A 25,948-nucleotide genomic window follows, 5' to 3' on the forward strand; every position below is an offset into this window, starting at 1 on the left:
AAAGAAAGGCCTACTCGTAGCTGCCTTAGTGGCCCTTTGCACATTTGCATTGCATAGGAGTCTCTTTCCATATACCAAGCGGGTGCATTTTGTCACAAAATTGCCGAGCTACCTCACATCTACATCTACAAATCCAGTGAAGCCCTAATGAGCTCCATATAACAAGAAGAAAAAAAGACGCAAGAAAAGAAACTACAAGTAAGATTACCCCCACCACCATGGGCCTCAGTATTACGTTGTCTGACATGTCACTACCCCCAGCTCGTTAACAAATGTGACCATTCACCTTTCCTCCACTCCCATAGAATGACATTGCACCACTGGCAAATCACCAAGGCCATCCATCTTTTCTCCACCCCCTCTCCACCCAGTCAACTTTCTGGTCTCCAAATTGCGGTCGCCTTGCTCATTCCAACATTCGGTCCGCAAAACCCTATTTTTTTATTTTTTTTATTTTTTTGAGTCCGTCCCAGTCTCCGGGATCTGCCAGGAACCCGAACAGAGACCTAACGGGTCCGCCAACAGAGAGGTCGTCATGTCCGGTACCCGTGAAAATGACGAACGCTTTTAACCACTGCAACTCGCTTTGCTCTTCCAGTCTGTCGTCCCCTGTAGTCGGTCCTAGGATCCACTCGCCACTCCTGGTCAGCCAGCTGATGTCGCTATCAACATCCACGACTTCCAGCAGGACCAGCCATTCTTCGGAATGGAGCTTTCTTATGAGAACCACCCCATCCTTTGGCGTAAGTAATGGCCTTTGTGATCAAGCGCTTTGTCGGGTCGAGGTTGTAATGGTCATCTAAGAACATCCCCCAGTCGTCTTCAAAGACCAAATAATCTTGGTCCCGCAGAGCTCTAAGCAAAGACTATCCCCGTAGGGATACTTGCGGGGAGTGGGCGCTGTGGTGACCACGGGTAGTATGCTGTGGAACGCCTGGTTGTCCGGGTTTGGAGTCCAGCCATGGATCAATGGTCTTCGGAGAGTGGGAATACCCGAGGCGAGTGTCGAAGGGGATTTTGGTTGACCACGAATTTGAAGTTTTGGCTCAAGTTGTCCACCTCCGGATTGAACCTGACAGCTGCGTTCTGGAGTTCAACTTCGCCATTCTGCAGAAGTGAAGTGTGGAATCTTCTGCAGGCGTGAGCCCGAGCTTCTCTCGACACATGGTACAGGACCGAAGGTTGACGAACATGCCAACCAACTCGCGGACGGTAGTTGGTCCCCGGCCGGCGCAGCATCTTGAGCACATTCGCTCTCAATTCGTCGCGGGTCGTCCATGCCCAGGTATTACTCTCTGGATTGAAGCGCTCCTTTTTGCCAAGGAGGTTCCGGCCCATGATTGTCTACCCCAACCAAGCGCGACTTGTCGCTGCCTTCCAAAGACATGAATTCGTCCCAAGCCCGGGCGCGGGTCTCGCCGGATAGATGCCGAAATCGACCAAAGCTAAGAGCCACCTCCGTCGAAGGCATTTTTGTTTCGGCGGAAAGGCCTAAATCACAGTAATTATAGAGTTCGACATGAGTAACACGCCTTTCTTCATATATCGTGCTGCGTCGTGTTGGAGGACGTAGGGGGCTTACCGTGTGTTCTCAAGGCTGTGATTCAAAGTTAACAAGGCAGGAGCCAGGGGCCTTACTCTAGCTTGTAATCTGTCAGCTCCTGTCTCTCCAGGATAGAAAAGTCTCCCGAGCCGGGTCGGGCACTCAGGTGTGGCATTAAATATTTTGATTGAATTCTCGTGGCCTAAATGCGGGCGGAAGTATGGCGTATCGCAAGGGGACCCAACTGCATAATAAACGAATAAATAAATAAATGGCATTGAAGCCACCGAAGAAGAAGAATATCGATCCAAATGCGGATCTGTTCCTCTTACACGGCCTCGGAGCTGACGCTATTCCCATTCTCCGTTCCAGAGACACAACCTCGTACCATGAAATTGTATCCTCTCACCGCTTCAGCCGCCGGCTTGACTTTATGACGCGATTTGACACCAGTCGCCATATACGTGATAGCATTTAGCACCACTAATTTGAAAGAAGAGCAATTTCCAACGTAAACACGTCACTGATCAAGAACATGCCGCGGCTGAGAGCAGCGTATCAAACACAACGCTACTATGGGCTGAGGCGCGTTTGAATTATGTCGAAACACTGATAAGGTGCCCAGTCAACAAAATCATGAACCTCGCTCTACGAGATAACTTGTCTCAACTGCTCCTTCGCCAAACCGACACGTGTATGATGACGAATCAGAGGGAAGAGAATCAGGGAACCAGTATATATGGGGAGATCTGCCATAAAGATGGTAACGCGGACTATGTAACGAACTTGGAGAAAACAGTACAGAGCCAAACTGATGAACCTGTGATGACAAGTTCGGGATGAAATGCAGAGAAGCAGAAGTGAGCCCAGCACACTGTAAGTCGAATGTTCATTCTGTCTTTTGGGGTCTTGGTGATCCTCAGCTTCGTTCCAAGAAATTAACATACCCCGAGTACCTCCTCGGCGATCAAGATTCGACATGGACAAGGGACAGAGGTGGAACTAGAGAACAAATGCCGGACCCACAGGGTGTTCGCCGATGTGGAAGCTCCACAGGGTGAAGGTCCCCGTTGTTCGGCTGGCAGTTCCAGAAACAGTGGGCTCCGGGAGCAAGGGTCTCCTGCACAACCGAGTTTCTGTTCGGCGAGTGGTGAAGGGGAAGCTGAGATCCGGGATGTCGAGAAAAACGAAGGGCGGCTCGTGGCTTGGGGCCAAAAGGGGATGATCGCCGCAACCTCATGCCAGTGGTGGTTAAAACAGGATATCAGGGAAAACATCCAGACCAATCAGTGGGTTACCGTATACTTGCCAGAGGGAACTGTGGAGTGGTGAAAGCCTGTTGGCCCTTGGGCACAAACTGAAGTAGCAGTACCCATGTTGTAGGTAAAGATATAAATATACATGGGCCGCATGAGCCCGAATCTCAGCATGTACACAGAAAGAACCATATCCGAGAATTCCAAACTTGGGCAACTGTCCCATTACCCTCACTTGACCAAACCGACCTCAACCAATCAACAACCCCATCAACCCTCCCGCCGCAAACGTCGCCCCGACCGTCAAAAAACTCGACATCGACAGCAGTGAAATCCCCGAGATCCCATGCCCAGATGTGCAACCCCCAGCCATCCTCGACCCCAAGATCATCAAGAACCCACCCACCGCCGCGCTCAAGGGACTGACAACCACATCCGTCACCTCGCCAAACTTGGGGGCACCGTGCGACAGGAAATACGACCCAACAATAACACCGGCAGAGAACAGCATGTTCCTGTACTTCTCCGGCACCAGCTTTCCACCAAGCATCCACCCGCCGACTTCCTCATACGAAGTAGACATGCCGACCAGGCAACCCCTGACAACCAAGCTTAGCAGCTGCGCTCCGGCAATCAACATCCCGCCATAATAAGGAGGGATCTTGGCTTCTGGGCCAACTTCGGTGAATTTGGCTGCGGCAATAACGATGCCGACAAACATGGCCTCCAACCCAAGCAACAAAGTCCCCTTGCTGACCCCCAGAACCTCGTGGACTGTTGCTTTTGGTGATGGTGATGCCGAGCCAGCCTTTGGTGGTGTTGGACATTGGGTGAGCAGTGGCTTCAGGAACCCTGACCAAACTACACCGGCAAGGGAGGCACCGGCGAAGGCGTACACTCCTGACTTGACACCTACTCCCAGCTGGGCGAGGACTGTGCCGGGGCAGGCGCCGGAGAGCATCATTCCTGAGCCGAGGAGGATACCGCCTAGGATGTTGCCGTCGTAGGGGCCGAACAGCCCGAGGCTGGAGGCGGCACGGGGGACGAGGTTTGGATGGTTCGGTTGGAGGGCTTGGGCTATTGAGACGGTGGCTCTGAGGGGGTGTTAGCTTGAGATGTGAGGAGAGTGACGAAACCAGGAGTAGACGTACGCTGAACCGGCAGCCGCGGTGAGGAAGGTTTGGATCATGTGGAAGTTGGTGAAGTTGAGTTGTGAGATGATGACCGAAGGTTGGAATACTCCTGATGCTGTCAAGGCGGCACCAAAGGCGGCGCCTGTGAGGAGGGTGTTGATTTCTGACATTGCTCCTGTTTGTTCGGTTTGTTGTCCCTGTGAGCGAGAAGCACTTTCAGTTGTTGGTGTGTTTGATGGCAAAAGTGATGAAGATTCGCCCGGCTGATTGTGATTTGGGAGAGAAGACGACATTGGGATGGAATGATCTTGAGATGACGAGCTGAAAATATTATACTGTTATGTTATGTCTGTGCCCTGGTCCAGGCGGGTCTGTTCTTTAATATCGGCGGTTCGTTCACTCTGCGGGCTTCGGGGAACAGTCTTAACAGCGGCGGACGGACGTTCAGAAGGGTGGGATAGTGGGGTATCAACGAACGTCACCTCTTCGGCCACCACACCACCATCCCAACCTGCGAAGTTGCTGCAGGGCATAGCTTCAACGCAGGGGGCCAGCCTTGGTGGCGTGGGCATGCCATCCTGCCAGATGATTACGAATCCATCAGCGAATCGTGGGTAACTGTCAAAGCATCAACATGAGATGTTTGGTCAGTGGAGCACCTTTGCCATGACAGCTTCAACGTTACCGAGCTGACCGACACCTCCCGAGAACATGTCTATTTTGGTCAATGCAGGGACAAAATCCCGATCACAACCGTTGCCAACACGTGGGACTTTACCGGCTTCCAGAGCGAGCGAACCAGCAGTGCCTAGGCGTGACGCACTGAGACAGCTTTTCCGCCGGGGACCAACCAGGGCACCGGGTGCTTCGAGAAGCAAAAGCAAAAGCTGGGATTTCTTTGTGGGAAGAGGTGGTCGCCGATCGTGCACAGGCCACCCGGGGCGGGAACCGCATATCGGGGTCCAGTGGGTCTCAACCCCGGCAGCCCCCGAGAACCCGGGGCTCGGCAGTGGGCCCCTAGGTCGTATCTTATCCCCGGAGCTGACAAGCCTATGGCGTTCACATCAGCGAGCTGCATAAGCAATTGTTTCAGAGGCAGTTCAGTATATGAAATGGCATCCGGGCTTGGGTAGCTGTGAACTTGAGGTCCCCGACCCCAATGTTCCATTGTCATCATCACCGATATTCATGCATTACATCGACGCCGTTTTATGTCAGCAATTATCCCTGCTGCACTAGGGGATGGCGGCTTTACGCCTTGTGATCTCACGCAGGACCTCAAGAGGATATCACGATGTATTGAAGTTGATCCCCGACCATGTACATGCCGGGACACATGCCCTTGCCTGGTCCCCGGCTCAGAGCCCTTCTCATGGAGCGACCAGGTGCTCCCGGATCTCGGTCATCTGGAGTTCTTCTTGTATGACGGTCGAGAGCTACGTCGGCGATTAATCCTCAGCCTGATAGAATAAACTTGTCACAAATAAAAGCCAGAGGTGACTGCCCACCAGTTCATCCATTCTATTTCATCCAACCATCGTGCTACAAATTATCCGAGCACTCAACATGGCATCTCCGATTGTCCACCCCATCTTTGAGCCTGTCACGGGCACCTGGCAATACATTATTGCTGACCCGTCCACCCTTGCCGCCGCCATCATCGACCCCGTGCTTGATTTTGAACCCGCCCGCAATACCATCTCCACGGCCACTGCTGATTCGTTGCTCGATATCGTCGTCCACAACAACTACAAAGTTGGTTATCTTCTCGAGACACATACCCATGCAGACCATCTGTCTGCTTCCCGGTACCTCCAGCTCAAGCTCGCGCAATCAACAAACCCGAAAACAGGGATTGGCAAGCGCATCGTCCAGGCCCAAACCACATTTGCCCAGAAATACGGAGTCGAACAATCCGAACTCGAAGATGTTTTCGATTTTCTTTGGGAGGATGACCAGACTTTCAGAATCGGTGACTTGGAGGCAAAGGTGGTCCATCTGCCTGGCCACACGCCTGATCATGTTGGATATTTGATTGGCGGTCTGTTTTTTGTCTCTTTCCAGCTCTGTCGGTGATTTTGATGCTGACCGCCTCACCTTAACCACCGCAGACAACATCTTTTGTGGCGATTCTCTGTTCCTCCCTGACGTTGGCTCAGCCCGTTGCGACTTCCCCGGAGGAGACGCTGTCCAACTGTTAGTGCAACCCTTTGCTCCTTTTCTCTGTTGTCTTTGCTTCTGCTTCTTCCCTCTCATCAAGCCTTTCTCCCGCCCCTTCCCCGTGTCCTTTCACTGCTCCTTTCCTGTTGTTCCAGTTGTACCTCACTTGCTCCTTCCCTGTTGGTTCCCTGCTCGGTTCCTACCCACCCTTTTGCCCATTTCCCCTTTTGCATTACCACGTTAGCACAGTACCACATCACCACATTTGCACATTCCGCTCCTTCAACCATACTCCTTTTCATCTGATCAGTAAAACTAACAACTATTTTCTCTCTATACAGCTACCACTCAGTCCAAACCCTCTTCTCCCTCCCCCCACATCACAAGATCTACACAGGCCACGATTACCCATCCGGCGACCGCAGCGACCCAGTCCCTTACACGACCGTAGCCGAGCAACAAGAACGGAACAAACACCTCAAGATTGGCACAACACAACAAGAGTTTGTGAACTGGAGGCAGGAGAGGGACTCGGAGCTTGGGGAGCCGAGGTTGCTGCACCAGAGTCTGCAGGTTAATATCCGAGGAGGGAGACTGCCGAGGAGTGGGATGTTGGTTTTGCCTTTGAAGGGGGCCAGGGAGGTGGGGGGTGTGAAGCTTTGAGGATGGGCGTGCCGGGTGGTTGTTTGAATATATGAGATGCGTCGATTGTGGATTGTCATTGGGCTAACCCCCTTTTGTTTGTTTACCTAGTGCCTATACCCCAAGGACTATTACGTTGGAAAGAATTGTGACTGATACGAGAAGAATCTTATGTACATTTTGAGCTGGACAGCTCCGCCATCAATTCCGGTTTATGGAGTTTGATTGGGTACACTGCTGCTGCAGTTGGACCCAAAGCTCTATGCTGTTGCAGTGCCAATGCAACAGCAAGACAGACGATGCACAGTGAACACGCGACGGTGTGGCACAGCTATAGCCGTTGGTTGTTTACTTCAGTACAAGATCTCAAATAACCCATCCCCGCAAGAAACTGGTAAATATGAAACGATCGCTCTTGTACATGCCTGGATGGCACTGGGATCTCTGCTCTTTACTGGGCAAGGGGCAGCTTTTTTGAGACTTGCTGGGTCATATTGCAATGGAGTTGCTCATATCTCTCTTGTCATGGCAATCGATTGCAGTCCCGGCGGTTGCCTACTGCCTCACTCTTGCATTCTACCGCCTCTACTTGGATCCTCTTGCCAAATTTCCCGGCCCAAAGCTCGCCGCAATCACTCGCTACTACGAGGCGTATTACGACGTGGTCAAAAAGGGACAGTATACCTTTCGCATCGCCGAGATGCACAGACAATATGGTAAGTCGTCGATTATTGAATTCTGCGACCTTGTCAGCTGACGACATACAGGGCCCATCGTCCGGATCAGTCCTTACGAGCTTCACATCAACGACCCAGCTTATTTTGAAAAGCTCTACCGCCACGAGGGGCGCTGGAACAAGTACGACTGGTCGGTCGATGCCCAGAATGCCCTTGGTGCCATCATCTTTACACCGGACCACCACGAGCACAAGGCCCGTCGGGCACCGCTTAATGCCTATTTTTCCAAATCAAGGGTTGTCCGCCATCAGGACATGATCATCCGTAAGCTAGAAAAGCTCTGCGGGCGGATTGGCGAGTTTGCAAAAGCTGGAAGAGTGATCGATCTCGGCGCTGCTATAAGTGCTTTCCAGAGGGATGCTTCCACAGAGTATGTTCTTGGGAAGGACTATAACAGTCTTGACCAACCGGACTTCAGTGTCGGTATGACAAGAATCATGCATGGTGGCGGAAGGATGTGGCACTTGACCAAGCACATCCGCTGGTACGGGCCTGCTATGCTTTCTATTCCGAAGGAGTTTCTCATCAAGAGCGCTGATCCGGATACGTCAAACTTTATGCGCTATGCGCGAGTATATACAGCAGTCTACCATTCTTACCCGAGGGACACGGTTGCTGATGTTGCACACAGGACAGCGAAGAGGACACCGCGCAGCTACTCAAAGCGGCCGCTTCTTACAACCCGGATGATGACACCCCCCGAACCATCGTTCACGAGATCTATGACTCCAATCTTCCCCCCAAGGACAAGAGGATCAAGCGTGTCTTTGCCGACGTCGTCTCAGTGACGGGAGCCGGCTTCGAAACAACAGCCAGCCTCCTCCGGCTGGTTATCTACAACGTCTTTAGCAACACCGACATTCTAACTCGCCTGCGAGCCGAGCTCACCGAGGTAGCTGCTCGGTCCTCGTCTCCGGATGGATCTATCCCCCTGCAGGCACTTGAACAGCTACCGTATCTAACGGCCGTTTTGATGGAGGGTATGCGGTTAAGTCCTGCTATTGCCTCCCGCTCTCAGCGTACCGCTCCCGACAGAGATTTGATCTATGACAAGTATCGCATCCCGGCTGGAACACCTGTGGGCATGACGGTTCTGTTGATGCACATGGACGAAAGGCTGTACCCAGATCCGCATCGGTTTCAGCCGGAGAGGTGGGTAGATCCGGAGGCGAGGAAGAAGGCTGAGAAGACGTACGCGCCGTTCTCGAGAGGTACGAGGATCTGTCTTGGGATGCAGTAGGTTTCCTCTATTTGTCATTATCTGTTCTGTGATCCGACCTGACCGTTTGAGCTAGTCTTGCCTGGGCAGAAATGTATCTGCTTATGGCTGCGATCGTGCAAAAGTTTGAATTTGACTTTGATGGTCTCACACCAAAGGACCATTTCAAGGTCGTGAGCGACCAGTTCATCGTCAGCACCAAGGGGAAGGCTGTTTTGGAGACAAGGGTGTCGCTTCGTCAGCGTTGAGACCGGTCTGAATTGTATCTCTGGAAGTGGGAAGAAATTCATGACGACGGTTGGCACGGTCATAGGAAAAAAGCATCAGGGGTTTCAGGGGAGGGGACCCACTTTTTCCCCTATCTCTACCCTAACTGAGTACAAATCAAATCAACCCAAGCGAATTCTCACTGTGACTTGAGACCATCCCAATGTGCTCTCAATACACGTGTCTCCCCCACAAGCTGTCCAACTAAGTCGGACATTCGCCTGTCATCACTCAGGCGGATCATGCCCCGAACAACTACAGCCGCAGCCGTAGGGTTTGTCGTGGCAGCAGACTCTTTTCTGAAGTTTTGGAGGTGAGTTGAGCTCATGTGAGATGTGGCTGAGTGGGCGGTCGGTGCTGTGAGAGGGGTGCTGTTAGTTTGAGGAAAGGAGGATGGTGATGGGGAGGGGAGAGAAAACATACAACCTGCGGATGGCGTTGCGGTCGATGTAATCAGGGAGGGTAGATTTTGTTGTACGTCATGACACGGAGCGGACCACATTCCGCTCTGAGTCGGGCGGCATTGGGGTCTAGAGGGGAAGAAAGGTGTGGCTAGCAGACTGGTAGCCTGCAAACCGAGGAGTATAATGAAGGTCAAAGATTGCATTCTGGTGAAGGCTTTCACTTGAGACGACGCTAATGTGATCAAGTGTGGACATAAATGGTGAGGCTGAAGGAGCGAGACGGTTGACAGCAGCCGGAACAGGGTTACTTTATACTCGAACCCTGCTCCCTCTAAGAGAGATGTTTGTCTTCTCAGATCCAACATGATGATCTCCCACCGCGACGATGGGAGTTACGGTTGTGACTCGTCGACTCACCCAGTGTCTCTGATCCCCATGTCTTGGAGCCACAGTTGTTGCAAGGTCTGAGTAAGTGTCACCTTGTACGTCAGGGGTCTCGGACTCCAGTGTAGAGACTACTATTCTTATTCCTTTCTCACGTTGAACTGAATACTCGGGGTTTGCGCCATCTTTCATCATAACGTTCATTGTGGTGTAACTAGAGCAACGTGATAGTCAAGCGCTGCTCAAGCCTTGCCTGTTTATATACCTAGCCTATCACATTCATGGAAAGCGCCATTTCGGCCGGTCGATCGAAGATCATCAAATGGTGACAAGAAGTATCGAGTTTACACACTATGCCTATCAACGCTACCTACCCATCTTGAAATGCTCATCTCATCAAAAGTATGGTATAAAAGGAGTGATCCATCTTGCCATGGCCAATGTCCCCCTTGTATCATGTGTGTCCCTATCACATCAAAAAGCAAAACGCCCAGCTCATGATCCACTGCAGCCCGCGCATCCAAAGCCCAAAATTACCAAAAAAAAAAAAAAGTAATATCAACATCAAATGAATCATCACTCATAGCACTTCTCCTTTTAAACCTACTGCCCCGTCATCCTCGATACCTTATATCCTACTTGGGCCAGAACCGCCATTCGGATCCGTCATGTCCTCCTTGCTCTCCGTGAATACGCTCTTCCTGAGCGGGCTGTTCGCCGCTTGCGCTTGCTGTGCTTGCCATTGCTGCGCCTGTCCTGGCAGTGGCCTCGCACTGAGGTAATCTGGGCTCTCACCCATAGGCCCGGCAGTAGGAGGCGACACCACCCCTGGGCTCTCCATCAACCTCTCTGGAAAGCCAGAGTGGCTGAGAATCTGCCCGTGCTGTCCTGCACCTGGTTGATGACCGGACGTGATCGAGCTGACTGTCGTGTCGCTAATCTGCCGAAGATGGGACCGGTCACGATCACTCAGGTTGGAAATGCCCGACAGAACTTGGTTGCGGAGGGTACTACTGGTTCCGTTGGTTGGGTGACCGGATGTGGGCGTGGTGACTGGTGGGTTCCCGAGTGCGTCCGAGTCTGGGCGGTAGAAGGAGGTGCCATAATGTTCTGGAATTGTAGCCGGTTGCTGTGGGGGAGGAGGAGGAGTGGAGCCAAGAGATGAGATGTTGCTTGCGTGGTCGACTTGGTGAGTGTTGTTTGGGTACGAAGAGCCTTTATTGACCGAGCCACGGCCAACCGCGGGGCTTTCATCGTAGGAAGTGTAGGGGGTGTTCACGCTCGGCGATGCCGGATTGTTGTAGAGTTCAGCGGGGCCAGAGTTATCCGGAAGCTCTACCGGACGTCGGATTTCGGTGTTCATCATCTCAGAGATAGAGAACGGCGTCGGGGCCCCAACACTATCCACATCCGTGACGCTACCGCCGTAGTACTCAGTTGCACCAGCTGCGAAATGCGGCTTGACATCCTCCGGTTCTTGAGGTGGTGATGCAGGACCTGGGCCTGGACCTGGACGAGGAATCCAATTCATCACCCGCGTTCTGGTATTCTCAGTTCTAGCCTCACTCTTGGTCTCGGCATCTGGACCCAGGTATTTTCGGCGTCGCCACAAGAACACTCCGACACCAATCAGCGTGAGGACGACAAGCCCTACAACGACTCCCACCACAGGACCAAGCCAGGATGGGGTTCCGCCACCTTGCGCTTCTTCGGAGGTTACTGGGGGACCAATCGGATTGGTGTTGTTGACCTGGGCTTCACGCGCATACGGGTAGTAGGCATTGATCTTGGTGTTGTCGTATCTCGTAGCGAACACACTGGCAAGTGCGGTGCTCACAAAGGAGGGGTTCGGCTTCGTCAACTCGGCGTCGCCTGTGGGGGAACCCCCAATTGTGTCGCGAATACCCTGAGGGACGGTATAATTGCTCCAGATCGCTGGATCGTAGCGATTTACCCACGTCCCGGAAGACAAATTGTAGATCCGGATCGGCTCCTGAAGGCACGGAACAGTATTGGTGGCGTCCAGCGGGGGGTGGCCTCCAATCACCATCATCTGATCAGGGTATGGCTTTATACACTTGTGTGCGGCGCGCCCAGGACCGGTGCCTTCTGTGAGTTTAGTCCACGTGAAGGAGGGAAGTGACAATACCCAGACGGCATCTGAGTAACCTGACTTCTGCTCGAGCGCAGCGTAACCGCCATAATAGTAGATGTTGAAGCTTGTACCATCCTGAGCGGGGGCGACTACAGCACACCCTCTGCTGAGGGCTTCTGGGCCATCGCTCGTCTTTTGTCGATACCATCTGTCCCCTGCCACATCGTAGATATCGATAGTTGACATGAACTCCCGACTTTTCTCTTTCTGTGCATTTTGTTAGGCATGAATTCAACCAGGAACAATATATACTCACATTGTTGTCCGGGTCGCTCGATCTACCGTTTATTTTGATGAAAGACGGGTCTACAACACCCCCCAGTGCGACCAGAATACCTTTGGTGCCAACAGGAACCCATACCAATTCCGCGCCGGCGCGTCCCGGGACATCCTTGTGCAGTGTCTTGTTCATCCAATCTGGTCTTTGCTCTTTCTCCAAGCTCAGGGTGATCAATGTGTCAGACACTTGCGAGGGCAGAGTGGTCTCGTTCGTCCCGCCCCTTTCGACATCGTAGATGAGTCCGCCGGTCGGCGAGCGCAACCCAGAAAAGTACCAGGCGAGGTTCTCAGAGGGGGCGCTAGCCGCTCCGCCATACGCAACAAATCGTGTAACGTTGCCATCGAGGTTATCTTCAACGGGTCCAGGGGTAAAATCAGGCACCTGTGAAGTAAAGGCCCGGTATCCGCGCACAGCTGTACCCATCGGCTCCGGATACGAAGCTGACCTGAAAGTCATACCGCCATAACCAAAGTACTGGTAATCGTTATACAGGAGCCCTCCGCTGGCAAAATTCGGGGCGATATTGTTGACGGCCGCACCCCCCAAGGCGTAGATTGGTACGAACAGCGCAGTAACATTGTCTCTGGTTTCGAAAGGCTTGCTGAAGTTCAACGTGTATGTAATCCCTAGTGGATTGTCTATCCATCGTATTAAGATATCGCTCACGAAAGTGTCTGATGCGGGCACTCACCATCCTGTCGAGGAATCGCATATTCCCCATTCGAGAGCCCTGGGCGCCACCAACGATTGCCTCCATCCAGAAACAGCCTGTCTCGTATGACCGCAACTGTTTTCCGAGTTAACACAGCGACTAGAAAACAACGATCGTGGGGAGAAAAATTACCTCGAGGTTCCCTCCACTGGCAGAGAGTTACGTTGACGTAGTCAGAAGACCACCTTGGCTGACTGGCGACAACTGACGCAGACACCACCCACACAGCGATTGTTGAAAGCTTCAACGCAAACATATTGGCGAGGTTCTTCCAGGGGAATGGTGAAAGGGGGAAGATATCAGAACTCCTAGCCTGGCCGGTGCATCCAGCGGGAATGAGAAAGGGATATTTCAGGCACAGACAGTTTTGCTGTAGTACCTCTCGCCTGAGCGCGCTCGCGGAGGGTTCGTTTTGCCCTGTCGAGATAGGTTAGAACGGCGTTGAGTTGGATATGCCTCTCCTCGTCGGTCAAAATACGAGAGCCTTCCAGCAGGACGCTGCGAGTCTGGAGTGCGCTGCAACAGCAAAGACTGAAATCCAGAGCCTCGAGAAGCATAAGAGATCTTTGAGCCTCAAATTCTCTCCAGATAACAATTTAGACCTGCCGGAAGGACCCCGCAGAACGGCAGGCCAATGGACGCCGAAAGGGCGGCGATACCATACAGACCGTGGCGAATAGCCGGCAGCCACAGGAAGGGAAGAAGAGGGATTAGACCAAGGTCCAGAGCGACACTCACCGAACAACACCACACCACAGGCGAAGATGTGAACAAAACACTCGCTTCTCGAAATTTTGAGATCTAGCACGCTGTGCTCAACCCGAGATATCCTAACGTGATGGACAAGAAAGAATGGAAAGACAGAGAATTCTGATCGCTCACGCCGCAATCCGACCCATGCGGACAAATGCGAGTCTTCCAAGTCTTCCAACTAGACTCGAGTGAGAATGAGTTGAGAAGGTGTGGCGAGGCCGGATGTGGTTGGCTCAAGAGGCTGGGCGTGCAGATACCACCATCCATCTCAACTTCCTTGCTCTGATCATTGTGAGCAAAAAAGAACGACGAGGGGGCCGAGGACACCCCAGTTTGGTTGCATTCTGGTTAGTGCCAAGGCGTCAATATTACCCTCCCAAAGGCTCACTGACTGGCATCTCAGCCTTGTGGGCACTGGGATTGGATTGAGGCAGTCGCCGTGTCCGTTGTTGGCTGTTGGTGAGGGTGCGAGGATCGGAGAAAACAGTATCTCCATGCTTCTGGCCGTGCTGGAATAGCAGGATTGTGGCAGTATCCGTTCTCTGGAGCGATTTGCACAGCTTCTCTGGACAAATGGTTCTCAGCCCACCATACCTAAATCTATCTGTTTCCTAGGAAGAATCCGTCTTCATAACCCGTGGGTGTGGTAACGCTGACGGCCGGGCCCAAAGTGTTGCTGCTTGGCACGATATTCAGATGAGGCGTGTTCTTCTGACCAGTGTAACCTTCCTCATCGAATGACCGGCAGCGGAAAAACGACATCTTCCCTTGCAACCCACATCTACCGTATACTACACGTTTTGTCGATTTGCCATCACCTACACTATAGGCCTCCAGTGGCAAACGGGCCATGGTCTGTTGTCCCATCGAAAGTTCTTCTCTCAGGCTTCGTGCCTTCCTACTACCTAGATGTAGCTCCTCTCATACTCAAGCAGGGTGGCAGGTAGGAGAATGATACTGTCAAGGATGCTGTGATAGCGGGGTTATTGCTGTTCTGGACCTGGCTTGGACCCGTAAAGCATCAGGACTAGGTGGGATTCCTGTAAGCTGACGCCTACACTAACACCGGGCAGGGCAACCTGATAAGCCCGGCATGCTAGTGCTCACCACTTTCGCTGGCCCCACGCTGGTAACTTGGATTGGGAATTCCAGTTTCCCAGAAAGAATTGTCGTTCCAGAGACAATTGTGAGATGCTTGCTGAGAAATAGAGGACTGGATGGATGTTGCTGAGAATCAGATCGTGAGCGGGGCAGAATGGAAGAGCTTACAATTGCGGGAACCAAAGTCGGGGACTCCCCGCTCCCCACAGGTGGCGCTAGTGATGCCCCTCACGCCATTCGGCCCTGCAAGGCTAAACCCCAGAAAGGAAAGGGTTTGGCTGATCGTCCAATGAACCACGGCCAACCCCCCCCCTGTCCTGGTCCATGCTTCTTGACAAGGGCGTCTTCCCGCGGACCCCAACTCGCCGACCGCCTTCACTCTCACTGAACGAACTGATGCCGAGAACAACCTCTTCCTTCTCACCACTCCCTTCTGGTCCATCATGCATGGACCTGCAGCTGGTATGGCTCGTGTTGCTCCTCTTTCGGCTCAGGCGGGCTTACTCATGCCAACAAGTTCCCAAGTTCCCAAGTTCCCAGTAATCTCGCATATTCTCTCGACTTCCTGCCCATCTTCCTATCTCGGTCTTGTCGTCGTTGTTGGAAGACCCCGCCGCACATTCAAGCTTCACGTCCCAACGCTAGCAACAGCGACCGAATGCAAGGCACAGGTCGTAATCTCGACTTGGTTTGACATGCAAGAACTGCGGAATCCTTTAACATAGAAGCCACACTCCATCTCAGGCTCATCCATGGCTCTAATGCCGCCTGGCCGTCGGGAAATCGGATGGCGGCAGATGATGGACGAGGCTCGGCCACACATTTCTTCAGGTACCCGAACTTCAGCAGAGTCAACTTCGTCATTCTCAACAACATGAGTAACGTTTCCTGCTTCCACGATTGATGGCGGCAATATCACATACGCTATTAACGCAGCTCTATGCATCTCTCATGCATACACACAACCACCAGCCCCTCCATTGTTCCCATTGTCTGCCGTCCCGGCTTGCCTTGATTGCAAGAGCGGCTCGGTGCGGGGAGTATCCAAACCGGGCTTGCACTTTGCTATCACTGTACGGATAGAGTACACTACATCACCACCACACCTCGCTGGGAGACAGGCTGTTGTCGAGGCCCCACGGCGCGGCCAGGGTGGCTTGCGGGTATCCGTACAGCCAACAAGATGAGGGGTTGGTACCTGTTCTGGTAGACTGAGCCATGAGAGAGGCAGGGGGGGGAAAGAACTTGGGCAACAACTCTCCTTCTCACTCTCTCACATACTGTTGGCTGTGAGCCTGATGTGAGAGGTAGAAAGAGCTTATTGAACCCTGTCCACTTACCTCTTTCGTCGGACTCCACCTGGGATGCGACTTTGTCTGCTTTTTTATCGTAAGCCCTCCGGGCAGTCTGCCGCCGAAAGGCAGCAGCGACGAGAGGGAAATCTCGCTGTCAACAGTTGCAGATACTGTTGTCACTCGGAAAGCCCGCTTCGAAGGCCCAGGCCTCATTTCTCCTTTTCCTTTGTTTCTGTTCCCGTGCTGGGCACACAAGGATGAAAGCTGGATCCAAGAACTTCGGCAGATACTGTGGTTCATATTGATCAGGCTGTTTGTGTTGCGTTTAATATCAAGAGCCCTATGGTGAGCGGCGAGGTTGCATGTCTGGAGCAGGTCTGGAGAAGGTTGAAGAGGTGTGGCAGCTCGGGGCTGCGCAGCGTGGCTAGCCAGGCACCGTCATTGGGATTCCACTTCCCCCGGACGACGGGTGTACCTTTTGTGGGTTGGGTGGTCTGCAGCTATACGAGCAGGGGTAGGAAAGCTCAACATCTACCCTGGTAACTTGATCTCTCATGATAGGACGGAGCTGGATGTGAGTTGGGACATGGATGGCAGTCCGCATCACAGCTCGCCCAAGCTGGTATGCACGCGAAAGCTATCTGGATCCCTTTTGATCATCCTTCAGTCCCTTTTGGACCTTGAGATTTCCTCTCCTCTTTCCATCTTTTCGTCAGCTCTGTGCCGTTGAGACTCTCTCGCTCCGTCTCAACCTTTTCTCTCGTTTTTGAGCCCAAACCAACGACACGCAACTGCAGAGAGCAGTCTAGAGGATATAGGCCTCGGAATCCACCGTCGACTGTGACTTGTTCCCTTGTTTACAAGGAGCTGGGTCTGATCGCCAAGGCTCTGCGCCGTTGGCTCATTTCACGAGTAGGTATACGAATACCACCCCAGTTGTCCGCTCAAGTTAGCCGCTTGCGATGCACCCCCTCCCCTTGAGCCTGCCCAGCCTCAATATATGATCCGAGTCCACCGCCGGCCCTCGGCCTAAGCTCTTCATAGCTCTGTGCCATTCTCGTCGGCGCAACTTCACTCGTTGCTCATACATTCGTTTCCTCTTGGGACTACCTTCGCTTTTTGTGTCTGGTCACTTCGGAAGGATGCTTCTCACGAGGCTTGTGCAGAGCTTAGGGGCTTTAGCCCTAGCTCAGGTGGTACTCGGTGATGCTAACCAGGTGTATAGGAGAACGAACGAAACAACGGACGAACTCGATTCTGGAGCTGCTGTCGGACTAGAAGACGAACAAACCTACCACGTGGACACTGAATGCCCTCATCACTGCAAAGAGAAGATCTACATTACCGTCACGTACGATTTCAAGCTCTTTTGATTTTTGGCAATTCGCTAACTTGGGTTTTAGACTGCCTGCCAGCACTGTCACTCTGCCTGCCAGCACTGTCACTTTGCCTGCTACCACTGTGACTGAGAAGACGACGCGGACAGAGACGGTGTATACAACTCAAACCAACGAAGTCAGCGTTTCTGTGCCGGTCAGTGTTACTGTTATCAAGGGGTAAGGGATCTGATCTGCTACACACATCTCCGGCATCACTAACAACTCTCAGGACAACTGAGTACATCACGACCACACAGTTGTCAACTGTTACAACTGTAAGATGACCTTGAAATCATGACGTGTGCGGTTCCTTACTAACAACGTCCAGCTAGTGCCTGTGCCCACTACAATCAAGGTCTGCAACACCAAGTCGCCATATTTGTGCTCCACCAAGACCACAACTGAGTTGGTGCCCACAACAACAACCCGAACCATCAAGAAAACAGTTCCCACAACAGTCACCAAAGTCAAGGTGACCACTAAGTGGAAAGAAGTTACCATCACCAAAACCAAGACTTCAACATACACTACCAAGAAAACGATCCCCATCACTGTCATTGATAGTACGACGCTGTACTCAACCAAGACCGAGACCTTGAAAACAACTCTTACCACGGTAGAGACAACAAGCGTTCCAACCACCTTGACGCAGAAGGAGACACAAACCCAGACCCAAACAGTGAAAACAACTGAAACGGTCCCAACAACCATCGTTCAGACGAGCACGGTCGTGTCTCTAGTGACGTTGACAACCTCGTTCCCGGTCACAGTAACTGACAGTACAACTCTCTGGTCCACACAAACCACCGTCTTCACCACTACCAGCCTCAGCACTTTCACCACCGTCAGCACCATGACAACAGTCCATGCAGTCACAGCGACTGTCACGCAGTTGACAACCACAACTGTGTCGGTATGTGCTGCTCCGACAAACGCCGGTATCTACAAGCGCTCCGCGCTCGACGTGAGGTCGAAGAAGCACCCCAGGGCTCTCCGGACATGGGGCTGTGAGCCCGGATTCGTCTGCAATCAGCCTAAGCCTGACGGCTGCAATCTTTGGGCTGAAGCGCCCGGTTTGGACTTTGAGTGTCACCCTGACTGGTGTGTCCCTGCTCCATATATCCCTCGCGTCGTCTGGAAGAAGAACGAAACTGGCTACTTCCCGCCTGTTGAGGGATACTTCAACCTCAACCCCGAGGATTTTGGCTTGAGCTATGGCGTCTTCGAACTTCAGCCTGTCGTTGTTTTGAAGGCAGATGGCAGATTAGCAACCAGCTATACTGGCGACTGGGCTTCTCAAGCTACTATCACTGAACGCACAAGATCAACAGCTGTGCCAAACTCTAGGGCACGCTTTGTCAAAAGGCAGGTGCCAGGCTCAGATACTGTTCCATCCGAATGTTTCAGCTTCTGTGATAGTGCCTATCTGGAAGCGCAGCGTGTTGGTAGGGACCCAGAGCTTTGCGAACCGGGTTCGGTTTTCTTGGATATTTTGGACGATTGCAAGGTGTGCATTGCAGACAACACCGATGACACCAAGTATGAAGAGATAGAGAGGGTCTATCTGGAGCCAAACTTCCGGCCATGGCTTGACTACTGCGACGCTTTGAGTCCAGTGCCCATCACCACCACCACAAGCGGTGAGCCACAGGTGACCGACACAGCGACTGTCTCAACAGACACTGGCCTGCCACCCAACACCAGCACTGGTTTTGATGATATCACCACTTCTGCTACCACGACGTCAACTGAGGAAACCTCAACACCCACTTCTACTCCGACGTCCACCGATGAGACGACGTCGACCACAACCGACAGCAGCACAGAAACCACAACCACCGAGACAACATCCACAACTTCCGAGTCCACCAGCTCCACCGAAACTCTCAGCTCCGAGACCACCAGCTCCGAGACCACCAGCTCTCCCAGCACCACCGAGACCACCAGCTCTCCCAGTACTGAGACGACGACAGAGTCTCCCACCACGGAGACCACCGAAGTCCCCACATCGGGTGGCTCAGAGAGTACGTCGTCTCCCGATGTTACGACTAGTACGGACGCTCCGTCCACCTCGGAAGACGGCCCGTCCGCTACTACAACTACGTCTCCATCTATTGCTTCATCCACCACTCCACCCACTTCCTCCTCCTCCTCCTCCTCCACCATCACCTCCTCCTCCACATCTTCATCCGGCTCGGACGATTCCAGTTCGACATTCCCTGACACCACAGATGACTTACTTACATTCACAGCTTCCACTTTCTCTACAGGTACACTCCCCGGCGAGACCAGCGGTGGCGGCGATGACGGTGGTGTCGTACCCACAGACACCCCCACCACCATCACCACCACCACCGCCGGCACCGGCGGTCTAACGCCCACACTACCCACCGGCCCGGTCGTCACCGCGGCTGCGGGCAGGATGGCCAACGTCCCCTCCCTGGGAGGACTTGGTAACATCCTAGCCGGGATTTTGTTTGCTGCCATGTTGCTCTGAGAGGGATGATGGATGGCAGTCAGGTATTATGGCTTCATGTTTTGTTATCTTTTCCTTTTTTCACTTCTATAATGCTTAATGTCTTTGGCCAGAGGTTGTGAGGGGATGAAACATAAGCATGGTTGCACATATTTAATGATGGTTTTTTGTTTTATTTTTATTTTTATTTCTATTTTCTTTTTTCTTTTTTGTCTTTGGAAAGGAAATGGGACCACTCCTTCTTGGTGGGAGAAGATACAATTGGGCTTTGGAAAGGGGGGCAACATCTCGGGCGATTTAATGATGGCATTCACGACATTCCTTACAAGCTAACAAGCATACACACGATGGGAGAGGATGGGATGACGAAAGGGAAGAATGTGTTATGATTTGTTAGATACTTTTACATGATTCTGGAAGGGGGGCATCTTTATTGTCCTTTGTTTTTTTTTTATACATGAGATACCCGTTATTCTCTCCTCTTTTTTTTTCTTCTTTTTTCTAAACTTTGTTTAGTGAAAAGGGGAGAGGGAACATGTCATTCTTTTAGGCATTACTTTTTTTGGCATCTATACCCCTTTTTTGGGATTTTTGAGGGATTGGTGGAAACTAGGGATGGATGCATGACGCTCATTTTATGATACCAAGGAGGCGGTGGTGGGATGATTGGGAAAGATGGTGGCCTGGGGATCTGGTCAACATTTTGGGCCGTGAGGAATGGTCTCGGCTGTCGAACCGAAGGGAAGGATCAGGGGGTGGAGATGAGAAACATCCGACGGGATGTCGATGACGAAACTGGTTGAGGAAGGAAAAGTTGGGGATTGTAATCGGGCTTTCTTGTTGATGATGTTTGTTTACCCAGTGGAGGGGAGAAAAAGGTTTCGCTTCCGAAGCCTGGTCTCATCTGATCTTGGATCGGATGGCAACCAGGGATGGGTTGAGTGAGTTGTATATGTGAGAGACATATGGTGGATTTTGAGTGCAAATTGATTGGTGTATATCTCCTACAACCACACTGCCTTCGGTGATTGAATGCTGAACTGGCATCGACAGTAAAACCGCTTTCCAACAACTCACATGCCAACCTGCACCTGGTCATCTCTCTCAGTGGCAACGGGAATTATGCCTGCACACAATCTCACCAACAGCTCCTTGGCCCCGTCGGTACCCCCAATCCGAACCCTCCCCCAAGGAAGGAGCCCACGCCACAATGTACCAACGGTTTTCTTTCTTCGCCTTCCGCGCCTCTGTTCAGCAGGAAACATTCGGACGACGATCCACAGGAACTGCGACCGTAAACACGGACCCATTCTTGTTGATCCTGTGGGACCTTTGTGGTTCTCACATGTGGGTGTGCGGCACGGAGGGTGGAGTGTATGACAAACGAGGAAAGGAACGGAGATCTGACCGGAGTTGGAACTGGACCTGGAATTTGACCGGCCCTTGGTCCGAGGGAATGGAACTGAGGAAACACGTGGATAGGAGGTGAGATGGTGAGGGTTTGGGGATTTGAGGCCTGGAGGGGGACCTGTGGTGTGGTGAGCTACCTAGGTCGTGGGAAGGTCGCGTCACAGTAGGACAGGAAGAGTTCGCGATCACGACAAGCAATTAACTTGACTAGTTACATTTCAGGTACCTAACTGATGTCGAGGTCATCGCCACACAACCTCACTGGGCCAAAGCATACATGGCCTGCGCGAGCTCCTCCGGGCTTCTCTTCCTCAAGAAATCCTCCCAACTCTCAGCCTTGATCTCGCGGTACTTGTCATTGTCGGTCTCGGGGCCGACCAATGTCTGCCCGTTGAGCCAGTAGTACTGGTAGAACCTGTCGCTCAGTCAGCAAGAGTTTTCCCCTTAAAACAAAGTAAACACTCACATCCTCATGTAGGCAAAGAAACCAGCCGGGTTCTCCGCCCTGGTCTTGTGCATCAAAACCTTGAGCTCCTCCAGCGAGCCCTGCCTCTCCAGCGCAGGCTTGAACCCGTACACCTTCTCAAACAGCTCAACGATCTCGTTAAGCGTCTTGCGATCACCGAGGACTGTCCTCTGTGTTAGCAACCATCTCCAGCCCATTCACATCGATCTCAGTCAAACTCACATCTCTTCACCCCCACCGCCTCCCGATCCGCCACCACAGCAGCCGTAAACTCAGCAGCATTCTCATAACTCGTCCCCTCCCACACCTCCGTCCCTTCCCCCCAAAACCTGATACTTTTGGTTTCCGGGTGCCAAATCCCATAAAACTGGCTCAAGATGGCGTCCATAAACCCCCCGATAAGCACGTGCACCCCTTTGACTCTGCCCCCCCCGGCAGCCTTCTCGTCCAGGTACCCCTTGATCTTGATCATCGGGTCCTTGGGAAACAGCTCCCCCAGCTTGAGCTTGGTGTAATCCAACGACCAATCACTCGCCACATAGCGGGTGACAGTACCAGACTCCTCACAGGCGTCGATGAGGGTTTGTTGTCCTTCGATCATGAGGTTATCGTCACCCAAGTAGGCGCAGATGACGACGTCGCAGCCTGTGACGAAGCGTTTGAGCTGCGGTGTCAAACGCCTCGCCTTGGAAGAGCTGGACGCGAGCGGAGGTGGTGAGGGGGGAGGGGAGCTTGGAGGGGTTGCGGCCATAACCGCGGACGGTGATGGAGGGGTTGGCAAGAAGCTTGGAGGCGATGAGGCGGCCGAATTTGCCGGTTATGCCTGCTACTCCTACTGTTAAAGGGGAAGACATTTTGGTGTTTTGATGGGGAAGTGATGATGCAGGATGAGGCGATGGGATGATGGGATGGGAGGAAGAGTTACCCAGAACGGGACGAAAGAGGAATCATCTGTTAATCTACAGCTTAAATTCTACATGACGTCGGTACCCAAATACTCTCAGTTGTTTCTGCCATTGTCTGTGAGTTTCGACGGTCGATTTCTAAGCTCTGCGGGATGACCTGAGCGTCGGTGTCCGATGTTTACCGATGATTGCAAAATGGGTCCAGAGGGGCTCTCAGGGGTAGGGTTGGGTGACAAAGCCATGTAAGTGACCTCCACCACCGTTGATATATATTCAAAAAGTGTGGATTGCATTTGAGTGAAAGCATCCCATTCAGCTCATGCAATTCCTACTCTAGACCGTCAACATGCCTCCTCGCACCCTCCTCATCACCGGCGCAACGGGCAAACAAGGCTCCGCCGTCATCGACGCCCTCCTCTCCCATCCCCTATCCTCCTCAGACCCCTTCACCGTTCTAGCAGTAACCCGGAACCCTTCCTCCCCCTCTGCCCTGCGCATCAAAGCCAAATCTCCCTCCACCATCAAACTCGTCCAAGCCAACCTCGATGACCCCACCACCCTCTTCGCCTCTGCCAAAGCCTCCTCCCAACAGGCACCATCTGGGGCGTCTTCTCCGTCCAGCCCTTCCCCTCCAAAAACGAAGTCACTCAAGGAAAATCGCTCGTCGACCACGCCCTCAAAAACAACGTCCGCCACTTTGTTTACAGCAGCGTCGACAGGGGCGGAGACGAACATTCTTGGAATAACCCAACAGAGGTCCCTCATTTCAAAAGCAAATGGGAGGTTGAGCAGCACTTGCGGAAGAGCGCGACCAGAACCATGGGCTGGACGATTCTGAGACCGGTGATATTCATGGATAACCTCTCTCCCGTGTTTGCGGGCAAGGTGTTCATGACCTTGCTGAGGGATACTCTCGGGCGAGATAAGCCGCTGCAGTGGATTGCCACAAGAGACATCGGCTTCTTTGCTGCGGAGGCGTTCCATAATCCGGAGGAGTGGAATAAAAAGGCGATGGGGCTGGCGGGGGATGAGTTGACTTTTGAGGAGATGAACAGGGTCTTTGAGAGGGTGACTGGTAAGCCGGTGCCGACCACGTGGGGATTGTTGGGAAAAGGATTGAAGACGGGAGTGAAGGAATTGGGCTCGATGGTGGAGTGGTTCGCCCTGGAGGGGTACAGAGCTGATCTGCGAAAGGTCAAGGAGGTGAATCCAGGGATGGTGGGCTTGGAGGAGTGGCTGAGAAAGAGCCCCTTTGTCAAAGGGAAGTAAGTAGCGGAGGGTGGTTATATATATCGTGCCCTCAGGGTCAACATGTTGGGAACTTGCAATATAATCTGAAAAGCACGTTAGAAATCGATGTTGAATACTGCATAATCCTTGCAAAATGAACATACCAGACTCGAACGACCACTCGATGTAGGCCCGACCCTCCAACGACTCGCCGCATCGTGATGAAGCATCTTTCTTTCTGGCTCAGGAAACGTCTTTTCTATGATGCTTAAGCGTCCTACCACATAACCGTATCCACAACCTCCAGTCTCTCCAGCTCGTGACCAAGCTGACCAGCCAGCATTCTTGCCACCGGGTGTGTCTGACTGAACCTTTGCAACATGTCAAAGAGATAAACAACATTGGCCCTGCTGCCCTCAAAGCGGGTAAGCGCAAAGTCTTCAAGAAACACCAGCGATGCAATGTACGTTGCGTAGCCCTGGATCGGGTTCTTCAGTGCCTCGGTCAAGTCCTCCTCTCTGATTGATCGGATGATGGCGATGACTTGCGCAGCTGCAGCAAGCAAGTTGCTCCGGCCCTGCGCCTTAACAAGCTTGCAGCGGTCCCCCGCCCTCCATCTTCGGCTGTTTTGCGTATTGCGGTCTTGTGAAGGCACATCAAGGCGGTACGTATCAGGACGTGGATAAAGATAGTATCTTGACACCCAATATTGGCAGGGAGGCGGAGATCTTGGGGTAAGCTGATGAGGAGGGCAAGCAGATCATTGCCAACGTCTTGCTGTTGAGCCCAATAAGATTCTAGGTTGTGCTCGCCCTGCGCCTCTGGCCGAGGCTCGGTAGTCTCCAAGTCCACAACTCGATAAAAGAGATGAGCTGCGAGAGCACGTGCTCCCAGACGCGAAACGGGTGGTAACCTCTCTCGCAATGCATGGTGTAAAGTGTTTGTGTGTTCTTGAGGCATCTCCTCGCCACCGCTCGTGAAGGCTTCCTCTGGTTTAGGAAGCAGCGTGTGCACCATCCGGTCGTCAATAATGGAAGGCAACGCTGAGGTTGCGAAAACTAACCGGTCTGCAGAGTAAATCACCCACCAGGTTCTGCGGCGCTCCTCCATCTCAATCCAGTCGAGGTGTCGCGAAGACGGCGGCTCGAGATGAGACTGAAACAGAGATGGTGGCTGTGGACCTCTGTCGAGTTGGTGCAGATTCAGGATCGCTCAGATCCTGATACTCTTCCCCAGGCTGAGGGAAGCGCGAGAAAACAGTGTGTTTTGAGCCTCGAAGCTGGCCATGAGCACCCAGCATTGGGCATGAGCTAACATGAATGCATTTGGTTCCTGGCCTTCTGTTAGTTGGGGAGTTCCACGGCCGAGATGCAGGTAAAGCTGACCTTGGCTTCATCCTGCTCGGCAAGTTTGCGAGCACGACGGTACAAAGACATGGCTAGGGAGGCATGTGAAGGGTCGGTACTCGCTCCAGTTGCCATGATCACCAATTGGAGGAACAAAGGTGGCTGACGAGAAGGAACATCTGATCGCAAGGATTCTAAGTAGCGAGAAGGGTGTATCATCGGGGAACAGTGATAGCCATTTTTGAAGTATAAAGTGGTACTGTAGGCTAGGTTGTTAGCCATTTGGATCACATTTGGCACTACAAGAGATGCGCAGCACTGACAGTTCCTCAATCAAGTCGCGTGACAATGGGGCATCGTCTAGCTCCGTAAGTTCCAGTTCGCTATTGGCAAGCCAGTCAGCCAGCTGTTGACGTTGGTGACTTCGAGGCTCTCCGACATCTCGTCCTTCCTGAATCGTAGCCTCGCTCAGCCATGATTGGTCCGCACTTGACGCCACGGGGGAAGAATAGACGACATTCGACGAGACGGCTGTTCTGACCGTCTGCGGTGAATTGCAACGGTCTGCATCAGCCGAATGTCTGATTGTTCTGAGCTGGTCCTCGAGTTGGACTGGTGTGCGCGATGGCGGTTGTTAACACAATGGTTCGGAGAGGTCGCATTGTCCGACAATGTCCAATGAGAGGCTCACTTAC

General features: G+C 52.6%; 8 protein-coding genes across 8 annotated transcripts; 4 read left to right on the plus strand and 4 right to left on the minus strand.

Moving 5' to 3' along the window:
• Positions 1–3,049: 3,049 nt before the first annotated feature.
• PODANS_1_23500 (uncharacterized protein) lies at positions 3,050–3,763 on the minus strand (the record flags this gene model as incomplete). The annotated part of the gene is made up of 1 exon (XM_001906641.1): positions 3,050–3,763. The coding sequence occupies one exon, from the start codon at positions 3,761–3,763 to the stop codon at positions 3,050–3,052; it is 714 nt and encodes a 237-aa protein (XP_001906676.1).
• A 1,735-nt stretch (positions 3,764–5,498) lies between these two features.
• On the plus strand, positions 5,499–6,755 carry PODANS_1_23510 (uncharacterized protein; the record flags this gene model as incomplete). Its single annotated transcript, XM_001906642.1, has 3 exons — positions 5,499–5,973; positions 6,044–6,287; positions 6,434–6,755. 3 exons carry the CDS (start codon positions 5,499–5,501, stop codon positions 6,753–6,755), a joined length of 1,041 nt encoding a protein of 346 aa, XP_001906677.1.
• Positions 6,756–7,233: 478 nt separating this feature from the next.
• Positions 7,234–8,938, plus strand: PODANS_1_23520 (uncharacterized protein; the record flags this gene model as incomplete). Its single annotated transcript, XM_001906643.1, has 4 exons — positions 7,234–7,450; positions 7,550–8,043; positions 8,103–8,707; positions 8,767–8,938. 4 exons carry the CDS (start codon positions 7,234–7,236, stop codon positions 8,936–8,938), a joined length of 1,488 nt encoding a protein of 495 aa, XP_001906678.1.
• Positions 8,939–10,373: 1,435 nt separating this feature from the next.
• PODANS_1_23530 (uncharacterized protein) lies at positions 10,374–13,148 on the minus strand (the record flags this gene model as incomplete). The annotated part of the gene is made up of 3 exons (XM_001906644.1): positions 10,374–12,107; positions 12,157–12,854; positions 12,926–13,148. 3 exons carry the CDS (start codon positions 13,146–13,148, stop codon positions 10,374–10,376), a joined length of 2,655 nt encoding a protein of 884 aa, XP_001906679.1.
• A 5,125-nt stretch (positions 13,149–18,273) lies between these two features.
• PODANS_1_23540 (uncharacterized protein) lies at positions 18,274–19,917 on the plus strand (the record flags this gene model as incomplete). The annotated part of the gene is made up of 1 exon (XM_001906645.1): positions 18,274–19,917. The coding sequence occupies one exon, from the start codon at positions 18,274–18,276 to the stop codon at positions 19,915–19,917; it is 1,644 nt and encodes a 547-aa protein (XP_001906680.1).
• Positions 19,918–21,564: 1,647 nt separating this feature from the next.
• Positions 21,565–22,523, minus strand: PODANS_1_23550 (uncharacterized protein; the record flags this gene model as incomplete). Its single annotated transcript, XM_001906646.1, has 3 exons — positions 21,565–21,721; positions 21,773–21,935; positions 21,995–22,523. The coding sequence occupies 3 exons, from the start codon at positions 22,521–22,523 to the stop codon at positions 21,565–21,567; spliced, it is 849 nt and encodes a 282-aa protein (XP_001906681.1).
• Positions 22,524–23,023: 500 nt separating this feature from the next.
• On the plus strand, positions 23,024–23,946 carry PODANS_1_23560 (uncharacterized protein; the record flags this gene model as incomplete). The annotated part of the gene is made up of 2 exons (XM_001906647.1): positions 23,024–23,137; positions 23,461–23,946. 2 exons carry the CDS (start codon positions 23,024–23,026, stop codon positions 23,944–23,946), a joined length of 600 nt encoding a protein of 199 aa, XP_001906682.1.
• A 465-nt stretch (positions 23,947–24,411) lies between these two features.
• PODANS_1_23570 (uncharacterized protein) lies at positions 24,412–25,535 on the minus strand (the record flags this gene model as incomplete). The annotated part of the gene is made up of 3 exons (XM_001906648.1): positions 24,412–25,088; positions 25,134–25,239; positions 25,293–25,535. The coding sequence occupies 3 exons, from the start codon at positions 25,533–25,535 to the stop codon at positions 24,412–24,414; spliced, it is 1,026 nt and encodes a 341-aa protein (XP_001906683.1).
• Positions 25,536–25,948: the final 413 nt, after the last annotated feature.

This window comes from Podospora anserina, chromosome 1, assembly GCF_000226545.1.
Source record: "Podospora anserina S mat+ genomic DNA chromosome 1, supercontig 6".
Taxonomy (NCBI): Eukaryota; Fungi; Ascomycota; class Sordariomycetes; order Sordariales; family Podosporaceae; genus Podospora; species Podospora anserina.